The following is a 15,151-nucleotide window of genomic DNA, read 5'->3' as shown; positions in this document are numbered from 1 at the left end:
GTTTCTGCTTTGATATCCAATTACAAGCAATTTTTGGACGCCAAATTACATGTGGGCAACAGGCCTTGCTATTGGGTGAGATGGAGGAAGCAGGCGTGATGGTGTTTGACCACCTCTGTTCCAGGCTGCAGTTTATATATGTAAATAAAGTAGATTAAACATGGGCTGGACTTGAATTTTTCATAATTTTTCAGTCTGAGAAGGCCTTAAATAATTGGTATTCAGAATAGACGGTGTCAAAAGAATCATTAGAAACATAGTCTTGACTGGAAGCTTTAAGGAAAGGTGATAAATCAGTTGCCAAATCTACAGAGAGAGATTTTCAGGGTGGGCTCAGCTCAGCTGCAGGGAATTAGCCAGCCACGTTCCAGGCAGTGGTTCTGGAGGGCTAGGATTTTCCTTGCACTTTGCTTCTGAAACTTGGCTGCAGTAGGCTCGCTGGTTACAAGAAGCCATGTGCTGCATCTGTGTAAATACCTGCAATAACAGTTCTTCGTGTCTATTGTTTTTTGGTAAGATATGTTTCTTAAGGTACCAATGCCAAACCAGAGAGGATGTAGAAAGAAGGTGGGGGTAGCCTCTTGCAATGTACTTGTATCTGTCGTTTGTGGTTGGGAATGCTAAGTGCTGGTATACAAAGTAGGGGAAGGAGAGCTTTTTTTCCCTACTTAGAGGGCAGAAGGGAAAGAATGGTTTTCTCCAGTCAGTTCCTGTAGGCTGTGCCTGTTCTAGCAGAATGTGATTGTTTCTTGGTGTTGATTACTCCTGAATCTTCCTGCTGTCTAGTTCAAAATACTGTCATTTGGTTTTACTTTTGGTATCCATCTGATTAATAGCACAAACAGCAAAGTTTGGTGGGTAGCACTGCAACTCCTATGTTGATGCTTAAGAGGCATAGGCTGATGTATGTGCAATTCCATATGAAATTTGTTTGTTTTTTTAAATCAAAAGTTAGGTCCACTGGGGAAAAGGAATTTGTCTTGCTTTATGGGCTGCTGGTGGGAATTAGACTGTTGGATCCACAAATATTTCTGCTAGTCAATTATGTTGCCAGAGTTGAATTCCCTGTTCCAGCCTTCCAGAGCTGCAGGGGCTCTTCATTCCTGCTAGGGTGAGACCCAGTGTGTTTAGCTCTGCTGAAACTGTCAGGATGCCCCTCGGCCTCTGGCATTTATCACTTCCCAGGAGTATCTGCTTCTGCTTCGCTTATGCTAGAGCATTCTCAGAGCTTAATTGAGCAGACAGGAAATAGTTCTATGATAATGAGTGATGTCCCAATTAAGTGGTTCATTCATTAGTTTATAGCAAATTGTCACGATTTATGTGTTGGTGAAGTCAGATGTATGAATGAGAAACAGAACTTTCCAAATGTTTTCTTACTGGAATGGTATTTTCATAAGCTTGGTAGTGTGACGAATTAGACAGCCCTACGAAAAAAATAGTCTAGCAAATCCACTGCATGCTCTATAACACTTTATACCATCTCTCTGTTCACTTTATGTCTTGCAGGACAAGAGAGAGGGAGAAGCTATTTGGCTGAGACCCAGAGTGGATAACATGAAAGTGATTATAGCTGGCAGGGATAAGCAGGAGGAAGAACTGGCAGAGACTAAGGTAACACCCTCAGCTACGCTGGTCTATCTGTAATCTACATGGATGATAGTTAAGGGACCTCAGACTCAGCTTTGCTTCAGAAGAGCAATAAGTGTTTTTTAAATCTTAGGTAGCCTTCCCCATCTAAAGTATGGTGTATGGTTTTCCATCAATCCTGTTTTACGTACCCTATCTTGCCTCTATCTTTTTATGTTCACCACAGTGACAGATTAATTTTTAGACAGTATATAGACCTGGATTTATGCACCTATTTTGCTGTGACTGACAGTAGCTACTTTTGGAGTTCTATCTCTATGTGATTTGAAACTTGCGGAAGTATTTTCATTTCACTTCCACTACACAATGAAAAAATAATCTCTATCTTTGTAGTGCTCTTTCTTCTTATTGCTTGGGAGGTATTGTACTGTGCTGTAGGTGTTGTTAACACAGCACAAAGATCTTTAATAGTTGCAGTTCTTTATTCAAACATTTGTTAATAATGATTGGTTTGTCTCCTTAGTCATCTATGTTTCGTTTTGTCCACAAGATGGTGTTGATATTCTGCCCTTTTCATGAGCTCTGTGTCAATGGAAACATTCACCAAGGCACATAACCTAGAAAGAGCTCACCATTAGATAACCTTTAGCATTACCTGCATGACAACCTCTAAGGCCTGGCAATCATTTACAAAGTAGACCTTATCCCCATGAAGTAAAGGAGGTGTAGAAATGGTGGTGCCTCACTGACACCCATTCCCAAAACCAGTGTCCTGCAATGAACTTGAAAACCTGTTTGGTGGTTTGCACAGAACAACAGGGACTAATGCCCACTCCACAGTCCATGGTGCCTTCCACTGATGGGCCCCTGGGATGTGGTGAGTGCAGGGCTTTCAGCAGGCGGAGTCCTATATGCCAGCCTTCAGCCTGCACAGAAACCTCAAGGACTGCTCACCCTTGGAAGAGTGAAGTTGCATCCTGACACAAAATACCAGGTTTAATCTAGGAAGTGCTGGCAAATCGCAATGACAGCAGCACAGTAGAGGGTGCTACTGTGATGCTAGTAACTTTTCTCCAGTCTACCATAATGGATGTCTTAGAATAGTTTTTGTTTATTCTTCTTGTTCCTATTGACATTTCGAGCAAAGTAAGTAAAAATACCTAAAAATGTTTTTTACCTGTAGGTATCCTTTGTTTGATCATACACAAAGTACTACTTGTCAATGTCAAAATTTTCACATAACTATATGTGTGAAAGTGATTGCTGTGGAGTGCTAGGACACAGATATCTCAAGGGTCAGCTTTGCATAGGGTGTCAGAAATGACATATGGAGCCAAATGGGGACTGATCTCTGCCTTCTGAAACCTTCTTTGTGTGGGCTGAAAACCAAAAAAATATATCAACATAGCCATTAATTTAAAAAAAAAATATGTGGCTCAAAAGCCATACATTTATGGGCCCATTACCCATTCTTTTAGATCCCTCCTTTGGGTTCAGTTATGCCCCTCTGCCTCTATAAAATTAAGGCTAAATGTTGTTATTTTATTAAGCTCTGGCACAGGTGAGATTGCTGTGGGTAACATGGTTTATTTCAGGAGTTCCTGTTCCCTCAGATTACTGTTCAGAATATTTCATTCTGTTAATCAAAATATACTGCACGTTTTTAGAAATATAAACATATTTGGAAGAACCAGGAGTTAAGATGAACTGGAAACTGTTGACATGAACCTTAAGAAATTCCAAGTCATTAGTACAAAGCACAATTTAATTTTCTACAGAAGCAGCAATTGCTTTGTGAATTACATGTTATTTCTTCTGTAGATTTGAAATCTCATTTTAGTAGAACATCAGTGATGCACTTTTGAACAGCAGATTTAAAATAAAACAGAATCTATCCTCTGTACTCTTGTTTCTATGTTACCTTTGAGTCAGCAAGGCACTGAAATAGCTCTGTTAGGTGACTTGCTTGATGTTTATAAGGGTGTTGGGTAGAGTTTGGCCCTGGCTAGCTGTAATGCTGAACTGTGTTCAAGGGAGCTAGAGTTCAGTGACCCAGGCTCTGTAACACAGCTCTTGTAAAAATTATACCAGACCTGTTCATTTTTTTCTCTGCAGTTTACTAGTAAGTGCTGTGATTGTCACTGAGTGGGTGACATCATCGTAGAGTAGGAAGAAATAACATTTTCCTTATAGCATACTAAAAGTACCATTACTTGGCAATATATGATGTCAGTATTTACCCAATACTTCACACATAGAAGTATGTTGTTTACCACAGACTTTTCCTCTCATAGGCAACAAATGGTCAGTGTATCCCCCAGTACAGTGACTTTTTGCTAACAGTGACTTCTTCTGGGTGTGCTTGCTTCCCGAGACTCAGGAATTTTGAAGACTGAGGATTTATACGCATCCACCCTTCCTTTCTGGACAAGAAAGACTGAACCAAATTTCTTTGGCCTTGTGGTGGGCTGGACTTTTCTTGGGAAGGCTGGCATCAGGATCTCATGTCACAAGGTGTTTGTGCTACCAGTGGGAATTCCTGAAAAGAAGGGTGAAATGGGGGTTTCAATGTATCTGCTTTCTTTTTGAAGGAATAGATCTCTCCAGCTTCTTCCCTGTAACCCTATTTACAAATTCCTTGGGAGAGCTCAGGGGCTGTTGAAAGGACAACAAATATAATCCTAAGAAAAAATGAATTGAAAAGACTGGGCTACTTAGTCATGGGGAAAGAGGAAATCAGGCAAGACATAAGTAATGTCTTCTGAGTGTGGCTTGTACTTTATCCGTATTGTCATTGTCTTTTCTATATATCCAGCTATGTATGGTGAATGGGAGAATAGCAAAGAAGGGGCATGGAAGAGGACTGCAGTGGCTGTCCTCATCAATTATTAGGCAATGATTTCACAACTGTAGTTCATTTTCCTCATTGTGAAGCTCAGAGACGGACTGTGCTGCACCACTGCTGTCTGCAAACACCAGCATACTCAGATCCTGACCCTGCTTCTGCTAAAAGATAAGAACAGTATGATGCAAAATGAGATTTCTCTCCTAAACAAGAAGAGATTTATAATGGCCAAACATTCAAGTTATGCCTAGCAAATACCAAAAACTAAACTCTTTGCAATGGTCTTCAAGATGTGGTCACTTCTGTGATAACTCAGCCTATGAGTTCAGCTCACAAAGCTCTTTTAACTGGAACAAACAGGTTTATTTCACTATATCAAGTCCATGTTTTCTCACAGCAGCCCTGGTACCTGCCTTGCAGCTTATCTCAGAAAGGAAAAAAAATGTAAACCTTTGTTTAATGTTGATTAATAGCGTCAAAGTTACAGCGTGATGTCGATTAACCTGTTCTGACACGTTTTGTTGTGGCAGCAGCTTGTTACTCACAGGCCAGGGCAGCCTCTGTAATGGGCAGTCTTATCAGGGCTCGGGTCAAAGGCTGCAAGACCTGTGGTCTGAGTTTTATGCTCATGCCTACTGTGTGTTCAGCCGAGCACCCAGCTCAGTGAGGTATGAACAGCGCCGGGGTGTCACTAACCACTCAGCAGTGCCAGGTTTGGGGCAACTTGAAGTCACACATAACATCTCTGTAGCACTGGCAGCTTCCCTCTAGTTCCTCATGTGAGTTTTCCAGATGGTGTGAGCTCAGCTTGGAGGCTCTCACTCAGCGGGGCATTTGTAGGAACCCTTCCCTCTGCCAGACCACCCATTTTCATGAACCCAACATCTCCTCTCTACTGAGTTTGTTTGAAGCTGGCGCTCCTCCCAAGGAACTTGGGCAGAGCCCACAAGCTATACAGTGCAATTTCCTTAGGAAACAAAATGAGAAATACTTTACAGCTTTCACTGCTGATCCAAAAGAAATATGTTTCAGACATGTTCACGAGGCTTCCTCCTTGCTTCTGCACTGGAAATGCAGAGTTGTTTTGTCTCTGTGGCTCCTTCTGTTTAACAACCATTCTTCTGCAGAGGTAAATGTTATTCCTGCCTGTTTGCTGAAGGAAAGGCAGAAAAACTGCACCATACTGTGGGCTTTCCAGAAATAAAAAAGGAAACTGATACCCAGCTGCAATTACAGTTCTCACTTCCTGATCTCCACTCCTGGGCTGGACTTCAAAGCCATCTTTAGACCCATTCGCATTTTTCCTTTTCTTTTTCCCCTTCTTCCCTTTTCTGGTTGACTTTGATGGTCAGGACTGCAGAACTACAAACGGGCTGAAAAGTTTAGTTTCTACCTCAGCATCAGGGCTAGGTCCTCCAACCTCAAGTCACCTTCTGACGCAGGGAAGAGACGTTACCGTTGTTTTACAGGGGAAAACCACTGAGCTACGGAGACAAATGTGTCTGGCCTGTCATTGCCCAAGAAGTCAGTGACTAATCCATGGGGAGAGTCCTGATGTCCTAAATTAGTCTGGAGTAAACCAAGCTGTGGGCTATCCTTCCTGTGATCTGACACAGCCTGGAACAGATGGCTGGTTTACACTGAAGGTTCAAGCTGAAAACCTTGTTGAGTTTGTTTCTCCACAGCAACCATAGGAAAGTTTATCGTATGTTATGCTGTGTATGGGGAAAGTGTTTCCTTTAATTGCTCTGTTTTAAATTAGGAAATGGCCAATTCAAAACCAGAAGAAGTCTGACTGTTACTGCCACAGATCATCATCAAAGCAGAAGGCGTAGCATGGACACCTACGTGGATAATTAGGTACAGTACTTTTGCTTGCTATTTAATGCAAGCAAACTTTGGAAGTCTAGTTTCCCCTACTCAGGGACATGGCTAATGTGTCACTAAATGTGTGACCTGTAAATAGAAAACAGGAAAGAAAAAAAAAAAAAAGAAAGAAAAAGAAAAAAAGAAAAAGAAATTTGATATTTCAGCCAGGCTCTTTGCTTACTTTCTTAAAATTCAGCAATTAGTGATTGGAGATTTTTGCCCAAGTCAAAGGAATGGCATAAAAGAGAGTTTTTAAAGCTGTTGTTATAAGGAGCCCTTGTGAATAACTGAGAAAAGACTGGTATAACTCCAACCTGTGTGCAGCAGAAACTTCCAGCTGGGCAGGCAGGAACTTGGCTGATTATCTGCTAGTGTGGACAGTGAGTTCATGTGGGCCTTGAGTTATTTCAAAATAGGCAAAACTTGCTGTCTGAGACTCAATTTCACCACTGCAGTGGAGTGAGCATGTGCCTGAGACCTGTAGGACTGTAGACTAGTGTTGGCCACTGGGAGAAGGCTGGGATAGTGTTATGCTTGGGTAGCACCCTGAGGAGTATGTTGGCTTTGTTTTCCTTGGGCTTATGTGGGCAAATGGTAGGATAAGGAGTTCACATGTCGGTAGGAAGAGATGCAAGTTAAAGACATTGAATATCTTTAGTGCACAGCCTGCTATTCCTGTGAGACAGCAGTGCTGAGTATTGCTCATCTCACAGTACAGGTGGGGAAACTGAGACACAGAACTTTGGTTTACTTCCTCAGAATCACAGGATCAATAGTAAAGACATACCAGGTCACTGGCCTCCAAATTCATGCTCTTATCCTTTGCTTTGCTGTCTCTCCTTAAAGAGACACCTGTGTTCTTATGCTTATTGCCTATTTTGTTTATCACTTTTGACTTCACTTCTTTGAAATAAATATATAATCAATAATGCACACACCTGGCTAGACATGCACTACTGACAGTGTTTCTATTCATGTCCTAACCTAGATTGATGCTTTTGGTTAGTTACCATTTTGTAAAATGTAATCTCCAACTCCTTAAAGACCAATTTTAATTAAACTGCTGAGAAATATCTCGTGAAATCAAATTTGATTAATGAATAGATGAGTACATAGATCTAGCAGGTGATCTTGAGTAAATCACTTATGCACTTCGTGCCTTGGTGACAGAGAGAGGACTAAAGTGCTATTTTTTAAGGATGCTGCCAATATGAATGATTGACTAAAAGATTTTCTATTTTGACAGAACTAAAATTAATCTTTCTTTACAGTTACTACTAGAAAGAATGTTACCATATAGATATAAAGACACAAAGCATATACATATAAAGAATTGCTCAGCCAGAAAGAAGTTCACATACTAGAGACAGGGAAAAGTGGCCTTGCTGGACTCCTCTGTTTTGGGGATCCTTAAAGGAAAGACCTTTCCTGAGAGGGCCAAGCAGCTGCATGGAAAACGAAGCCATGTGTGTCTTTAAATAGACGCCAGAGATCATAGTCAGTTTCGAAATTTTAGGGCATCAGCTATCTGCAATTGCACTGCCTGATATGCAATGTAAACAGGACAAAGAGGATTGATCTTTTGTTACCTGCTTTTATTCATATTTATTGTAGCCTCTTTCTATAACATGTGTGATGTACTTGGAGAGGAATTTCTTTGTAAAGTGAGCATGCTCCTTTAGGTACACAGTACTCCAGTCCCTGAGAAAAACAATTCATTTGCTTGAGAAAGCTCCCTCAGGTAGGGAAAAAGCTGCCTTATCATGTAACCTGATTTTTATGGACTCTGGCAGGGAACTTGAGGCTATTTTGTAAACTGTCCCTATTTTATGCAGACTTTTGAGAACGGAGCTTTGTTAAGCTGAGCACGTGGCAGATGGAAGCCTAGTAGGCACCTGAACAAGAGCTCATCATCTCTCTCCTGCTTGAGGCCCTGCAGGGACTATCCACTGGGCCTGCTGGGGCACACAGTGCTGCTCACACTAACGGTGATGTTTTATAGGGCTTTTACCCCAATGGGATTTGCAGATTTGGCACAGATATCTGCTGCAAGATTTGCGTTGATTGAAATGTATTTCAGATAAGAACAGCAAGCCCCCCGCCATCTTCTCTGGATTTCTTTCATCTAATAAAAATATTTATCTACCCAAGCAATAGGTTGAATGTAAGTTAGCTTTATGACTGCAGTGACGTGGAATGGTTGGTTGCTGGGTGACCTTGTCTGTGATTTTATGGTCTCAGCCAGCTCTCGCAGTGGAGAGGTGTGGCCATGCTATTGCACTTCGTTGTCAAGTTTCTCCTGAGATGATCAGAGGTTCAGTGTCAGCTCTCTTACAGTACCTGGGAAGCCATATTCTGATAAACATTTGCCATTTGTTATGTGAAAACCTGGACCGCAAGTAAGACCTGACGGAGAAAAATACCTGACAAGAGGAGCAGTAGAGGCTTAAAAGAAAGGCCAAGCTTTGTGCCTCTGAAATCCAGCAAGAAACAGGGATCTGAAACCTTGGATTAGACAAGTGACCATAAAGCTTCTGTGTGGTTTACTGCAGGGATTTGGCAAACCGGAATACTAGAGCCTAAATAGTTTGGTTTGATTTTGCTTGGAGGGTAATTTAATGTTTTTCTTTGGAAACCAAAGTTTTTCAACAAAGCAGACATGGAAGAAAATGAAGGAGCAGATATTTTGGAAGCCCGCCCTGTCTCTAATGGTCCTTGGTGCAAGGTGAGGACTTTTTTTTTTTTTTTTTCAATTACAGAAAATATTATCTCTTTCTGCTGTTTACAAGCGAGTTCGGGAAACCATTGCCCTTGGACCAGACTGCATACAACCTCTGCATCAGCCTTTGTAAACAATTTCAGAAACTCCTTATAGTGAGGTTGTGCTAAACAGTAGAAATAGAAATGAAATGGTAAGGTTTGTGGTTAAGCAACTGTCATCCACCTCACTGGAAGTTTCAAATATATGAGTAACTACAGGTTTCTGTGCTGTGGAAACTACCGAAATAGTCTTCCTAGGTGTTTGGAAAATCCAGAAACTTCTTATTATGCTAGCAAAGCCACTGCTTTAAGATCTGCAGGTCAAATGTGTTAGTAAAACCACAGCAAGCATAAAGTAAGATAAGCATTAACTTGGGCAAACAAACTGACAATTTAACTGCACAAAACTTGGTGTCCAGCAGCGAACTTCTAATATTCTCCCAGAGCTCGCTCGAGAGCATTTAACCTTCCTAACAGGTCAGCTGTGCTTCTTGTCAAATCTTGAGCAGTGACGTTCAGAGATTGTTTTCTGTTTGCTTGTGTTTGTAACTTGATCTCATGTAACAACATTGTCCTCAGCTCACATATAACCACAGGGGCAACTCTGACATCCTGTCTGAAAAAAAATGTTGTTGTTTCCTGTGCTTGAAATTTGAAAGACTTCCAATTTGGACAGGTTAGCGTGTTTGTATTAATCTCATCCTGTTACACGAGATTAAAAGATTAGTGAATTGGGATCTGAGCATTCTACCTCCATCTTGTTTCTCCCCCCCAAAAAATGTTTTTTCTCATCTTTCCAAGTTTTGGTGGAATTGCCTGTGCTGAGGCCAGGATTTCAGTCCAGACATTCATGCTCTGGAGAGAGTCTCTGTGAGATTGTGTCAGGATGTGGCAGTTTATATTTTAGCACAAACTTGCCTTTTCTTTATGGGAATTACTGGAAATCAAGGGAGAGAATTTAGGAAGCTGGGAACTTGCAAAATATCTGCATGTTAAAAACATTCTTAATGAATACAGAACTGTATGTATCTAATGGCAATAAGAAAAAAAAAAAAAGGGACAACAAAAGAAAACACAATCACCTTGTTCAGTTGGAACATCTGCTCGGCATTGATCACTGCATTTCCTGCCCAGACTGTTGTTCATATTAGTGCTCAGGGTCCTTCACTTGCGTATCTCCAACAAAAATATTTGTTGTTGTTGCATTCATTGTTTGTTATTTTTATTTTCTTGTTTAAAGGCTAGATATCCAGTTAATAGGCAGAAGTAAGCAACATTTAAAAAAAAAAAAAAAGAAAAAGAAAAGAAAAAAGAACAGGGATGAAACAGCAGAGGTTCTTAAACATTGAGGATGAAAGTTGTTCACCCTAAATATTTGGCAAGTGAGCAAAGATAACAAAACATGTTCACAGAACTCTAAACCAGTTTGCAACCAAAACGTCCATGTTTTGCTGGTGTATTACCCATCTTGGATCTTCATTTCTGTGGAGGTGGAGAGTTAGAAATTGATTTCTGAAATGGTGTGCAGCTGTGCCCCTTGCTCAATCAAAATTTTCTGCATCTGCAAGTGTGCATTGCTTCAGGGATGCTGGCAATGCTTTAGACATATGGATTTGAGTTCACGTGAGCCTGAGTAGGATGTATGGTTGTGGCATACATCCTACAAAATATATTGAATCATAATATGCACTCTCTCATGGCCTAAAAGTTCACAGAACAGGTAAAGTTTCACATACTACCCTATCATGACTCAGAGAATGTGGCTTTCCCTCTATTAACCTGGAATTTTCTAGTTTTGCTTTAGAAACCGGAAAAACACATTTTCCCTGGGAAAAACCTAGAGATTTCAACCTTATCTAAGTTATATTGCAGTCTTTAAAAGAATTTACAGCAATGCGATAGCACACTCTTCCCAATTCTTATTGAGAAATAATATTGAGAATAGCTTATTAACCAGCAGTTCTGCAACTGCCTTCACTTTTTTTTTTTTTTTCCAAGTGCAAATTTGTGTTTGCAAATAGCTTTGTCCGCATCTTATTGTGGGTACAAATGTTACTCATTAGAGCCTCTTTGTCGGCATCCCAAAACGTGGCAGTTGAAGATCCAGCTCCAAATATTTGTTTGTGTTCCCTATCTCAGTGTTTAGTTTAAAGGGATTCAGTCTCGTTTCAAGATGCAAGCGAAAGTGTGTTGCTGTTCTTTTATTTGTTTATTATAAAATCATAAAATATTGTCATTTTTCTGTAATTAGAAGATGTGGAGCCTGTGCTGTGACTCAGCAGGGAGACATGCATGCGGGCTGGCTTGCACCAGTGCCAGCAGGGCCTTGCTTTCATAGAATTTTAAATGCACTTGTAGGGTTTTTAAAGAAAAAGAAGGTGGTTAGTTATTAACTTGCAGAAATATCTGATTTTAGAGAACAGAAGATTACAAAACAAACTGGATTTTCACCAGCTCCTGAAGGGCAAACAGCACACTTCATCTGGTGGGGAGAGAGAATTTACTCCTTGCATTTCACTGCACTGTGTTTGTGTTGAAGCTTTTTCCCTCATAGGGCTTGATGTAAATGTTAATTAGCACTCCGGGGAAAATGTGTTAACAAATGTACCTTTGACATAGGTCTACAGCTGTGCTTTGCTCTGTAGCTGCAGGCTGGAGAGATTAGCTGGCAAAATACCTTGTGCTGCTTTTGAGGAAACTCCTTAAACACAAGTTCAGTGAAGCTTGCTGAGCACTTCAGATTTGCTGCTCTGTTGCAGCTCAGGCTGCACTTGCTGCTCGGTGGAAGAGGTGCCCGGAAAACCCTGAGCAGTTGTAAGAAATAAAAACTAACTCCTGAAAAAAAAAGGTTACTTCAAGCCACTAACAGGCTGCAAATAAGTCTTCCTAAGCTATGGTTTTCACACGGTTAGGGAAGATTGTCTTAACTTACCACAAACTTTGTGGCAGAAATGCCTCCTCCTTCTTCCCCAGTGCTGATCTTGATTAGCAATAAATATGGGTGGTAAAGTCCTTACTGGAAGCTGTTAGAGTAGAAAGGTAACAGTAATGCTTTCATAAACTCATTTACTTCATCATTGCACTTCTTTCTTTTCCTATACACGATGACTCAGAGACTCAGACATGGAAATCATTTGGAGCGTGTGATTTTTCAGTAGTGTTCAAACCTGCTTGGACTCAGGTTAGCATACAGACATTGTCATGGTGTCTGGCCAGTTTAATTCCTGAACTTTGAGGTATTTTATACCCTAACTTCTATGAAAAAACAAGCAGCCTTTTTTCAAGGTTTGTCTTGTTCGGCTGTTCTTTGCTGTGCAATATCAAGTCCTGATTTCTTTCTGGTGAAGAATAGCTCATATTCAAGGTACACAGAGTGAAAAGAGTTCAAGGATACTTACAGCTCTCTGGAAATTAGGTCGGTGATTTCAGCCAGCTTGCATGAGCCTGGTCTGAGGTTTGCACTAGCAATGGTAACCCCACCAGAGGACACTGCCTGTGTTTCTAGGAGCTAAGAGCAGCGCTGCTGTTGGGTGTCCTCCCTTTACTGCAGCAGGATGTAGCATGAAGAATGCTGATATATTGACATGGCTCTGGTTCAGTGGGTCTGACCCTGGCACCTTTCTTGTGTGGCTCTTGGGGGTATTTTGAAGAATCTAAGTTTATACTTTTTCTTCTTTCATGCAGTCAAGATATATATATATATACACAGATATTTTATGTGGAGAGTTTTAAGCCTGTAAGCTGACTGTGGCTGGGACAGGTCTTCTGGTGGAGGGAGTTCATGTGAGCCCTCTTATTTTGAAGGGTTACGAACCCCTCTGCAGTGGGAGATCTCCTTGCTTTGAACTGCTGACACATAAATGTGGTCTTAGCTTGGTGAAATATGTCCAAAGTTACTGGATGGAAGCCTTCTGGAATGCTATTGCATGAGGACGCTGCTGTGCAGGAGGAGTTTTGGTGCATTTTAGACTGCCCCCCTCCCTCCCTCTACAGGGAGCTTGACCTGAGCACACAGCCCTGTCCTTCCCCAAACCTACCCTGTGGTGAGGTGCTGAGGAGCTTGCTCTGTCGGCTGGAGGTGTGAGGGTGCCCAGCATGCAGGCATCTGAGGCTGCCCAGGGGCGCTTCTGCTTTGTTGACTCCTGTGGCCCCTCCATGTGCACTGACTGAATTTTGGCCTTGTCCTATCAGCCTATGAAGTGGTGACAGAGGTCAGGTCAGAGCTGTGATGGTTGGTGTCGTGGATTTGTCAAAGCACTTTTTTAAATGTGAGGAGCCTGGGGAGCAGAGAAGCCCCATAAGGGTTTCTTCTTCCTTTTCAGGCACAAGGGTTCCCCCAGCCCTGGGAGGAGATGACACGTGGCACCTCCAAAGTCGGGCTGGGAGAGGAGGGAGGTTGCAACCAAGCAGACTGCCTGCTCCTGTGTCCCATGGAGGTGACAAAAGATTGAAGTAATTTTTATTAAACTGATTCTTCTTCCTTGGCCCCCAGATTGCAATTAATCTTCTCAGCTGTTACGTTTTTGCAGTTGGCTTCTATATCCATAAATTGTGGTCTGTCAAATTTTAGCAAAAAGAGATATACCAGTAAGAAATTGTCAAAGATCCCATGAAAACTGAATCTCTAAGGACAACAGTTCTGCCCACAGGGTGGCTGCCTATCTGTCTGGCTTTGGTTTTGTTTCTTTACGTAAGTAATCTGACTCCTCAACACCCAGCTTGTGGTTAAAATTCAGCTCAAGACAAGCACAAAACTCTCTCAGGTTTTGAAAACTTGTTTGCTGTGTAACTCAGCTGTAATCTGGTTCTCACATTCAAATAAACTGGTCACCCGGCAGGAGCTGGACTTCTGCCTTGTTGAACTGTGGATGTTGCTTTAGCTGCTTAAAAGGAAAACATATAAGAAATGCTGAATTCTTGTTGGCCCAAACAACTGAAAGAAAAATCACAACATTCCCTAAATCAACAGATGGCAATTTTCAAAACAAAATCTGAACGTCAGGCAGGAGCTTAGAAGGCAGAGCTGGATTCTGTGGCCAAACTGTGACCTTGAATCTTCCCTGTCTAAACCGGGGGGCTGAGCTGGGAGCTCTGGCTGGTGACGTTAGCTTGTGTCTCAGAAGAGCTGCTTGTGCATGATCCTACCTGTTCTGCAGTCAGGAAATTTAATTATCGCTTCCACAGTAGCCATTGCAGAGTGCTCGCTGCATGAAATATGCATTCATACGTGATATGTCCCATAATTTTTTTCTGTTTCCGCATATGGAGTTAAGGTTAATGTTCTGTGGACAAATGGTAGTTGCCATGGGTACCATAACCTTGAATTTCCCGTCCTCTGAGTGATTAAATTCCCCACCTTAATTTTACTTTATTGGGTTATTTCTCTAGCTCCTTATTTCCTTGGTTTGCTCTCCTTGAGAGAGCAAAGCAGGACGTTTCACAGGCTACTTGTATCTCCTTGGCCTTTTGCATTCTGCCCATGGCTTGGAGGAAAAGGCAGGGCGTTGTTTTGGAGTGTGTGGTGAGCAGCAGGAGATAACACCCAGCGCCCTAGAGCCCACGGGAGCCCTGGGCTCTGCAGGGGATACCCTGGGCACAAGATGTCCCCAGGCAGCTCTGCGTGTCCGGCAGGCCCAGCATGGGCAGGCAGCTCTGGGTGCCAAACCTGCCTCTCCTACAGCTGCGTGACACCCTGCTTACTTCACATGTGATCGGAGCTCTGCGAACAGCTTTGCCTTCTGATCCATGGGCTCTTGCAGGACTTTTCTCCTTGAGAAACTCCTGAGAGTATAAAGCTTACGTTACTCTTAATTCAAAACAAAGAGCTGCCTTATACCGTGCTCTTAAAGATCTGCAGTATCGAAAGGTCTACGTGTATCTGATGGGATTAGGGGGCCTCTGCAACTCTGCTAGCTGCTCTCCCCAGTGCCTTGCAAACTGTCTGGGTGTTTAGGTTTATTCCATAATCCTAGCCCTCCAGAAAATGGCATAAAATAATATTGAAATGGGAACCACAAGCTATATAAACATTGCCCTAGTTGGTAAGTAAAATGAATAAGTAGCTGTTAAATGCAAAATGAAAAGGTA

The 15,151-nt window shown here is 41.9% G+C and overlaps 1 protein-coding gene across 2 annotated transcripts in view; it reads left to right on the top strand.

The window, feature by feature from the left end:
• Positions 1-378: 378 nt before the first annotated feature.
• The window catches only part of LOC137863315 (high affinity cAMP-specific and IBMX-insensitive 3',5'-cyclic phosphodiesterase 8A-like), a 175,041-nt gene continuing 160,268 nt past the window's right edge, over positions 379-15,151 (top strand). The window contains exons 1-2 of one of the 2 annotated variants that reach the window (XM_068696363.1): positions 379-512; positions 1,510-1,614. In XM_068696363.1, the coding sequence (XP_068552464.1) occupies positions 1,558-1,614 (57 nt within the window). In that variant the 5' untranslated portion in view covers positions 379-512; positions 1,510-1,557. Of the gene's footprint in view, positions 513-1,509; positions 1,615-8,582; positions 9,030-15,151 lie in introns of those variants that run through there. The other variant, XM_068696362.1, reaches the window with a different exon arrangement.

This window comes from Anas acuta, chromosome 12 (assembly GCF_963932015.1).
Source record: "Anas acuta chromosome 12, bAnaAcu1.1, whole genome shotgun sequence".
NCBI classification, from domain to species: domain Eukaryota; kingdom Metazoa; phylum Chordata; class Aves; order Anseriformes; family Anatidae; genus Anas; species Anas acuta.
This window is presented reverse-complemented; position numbering and strand designations above follow the sequence as displayed.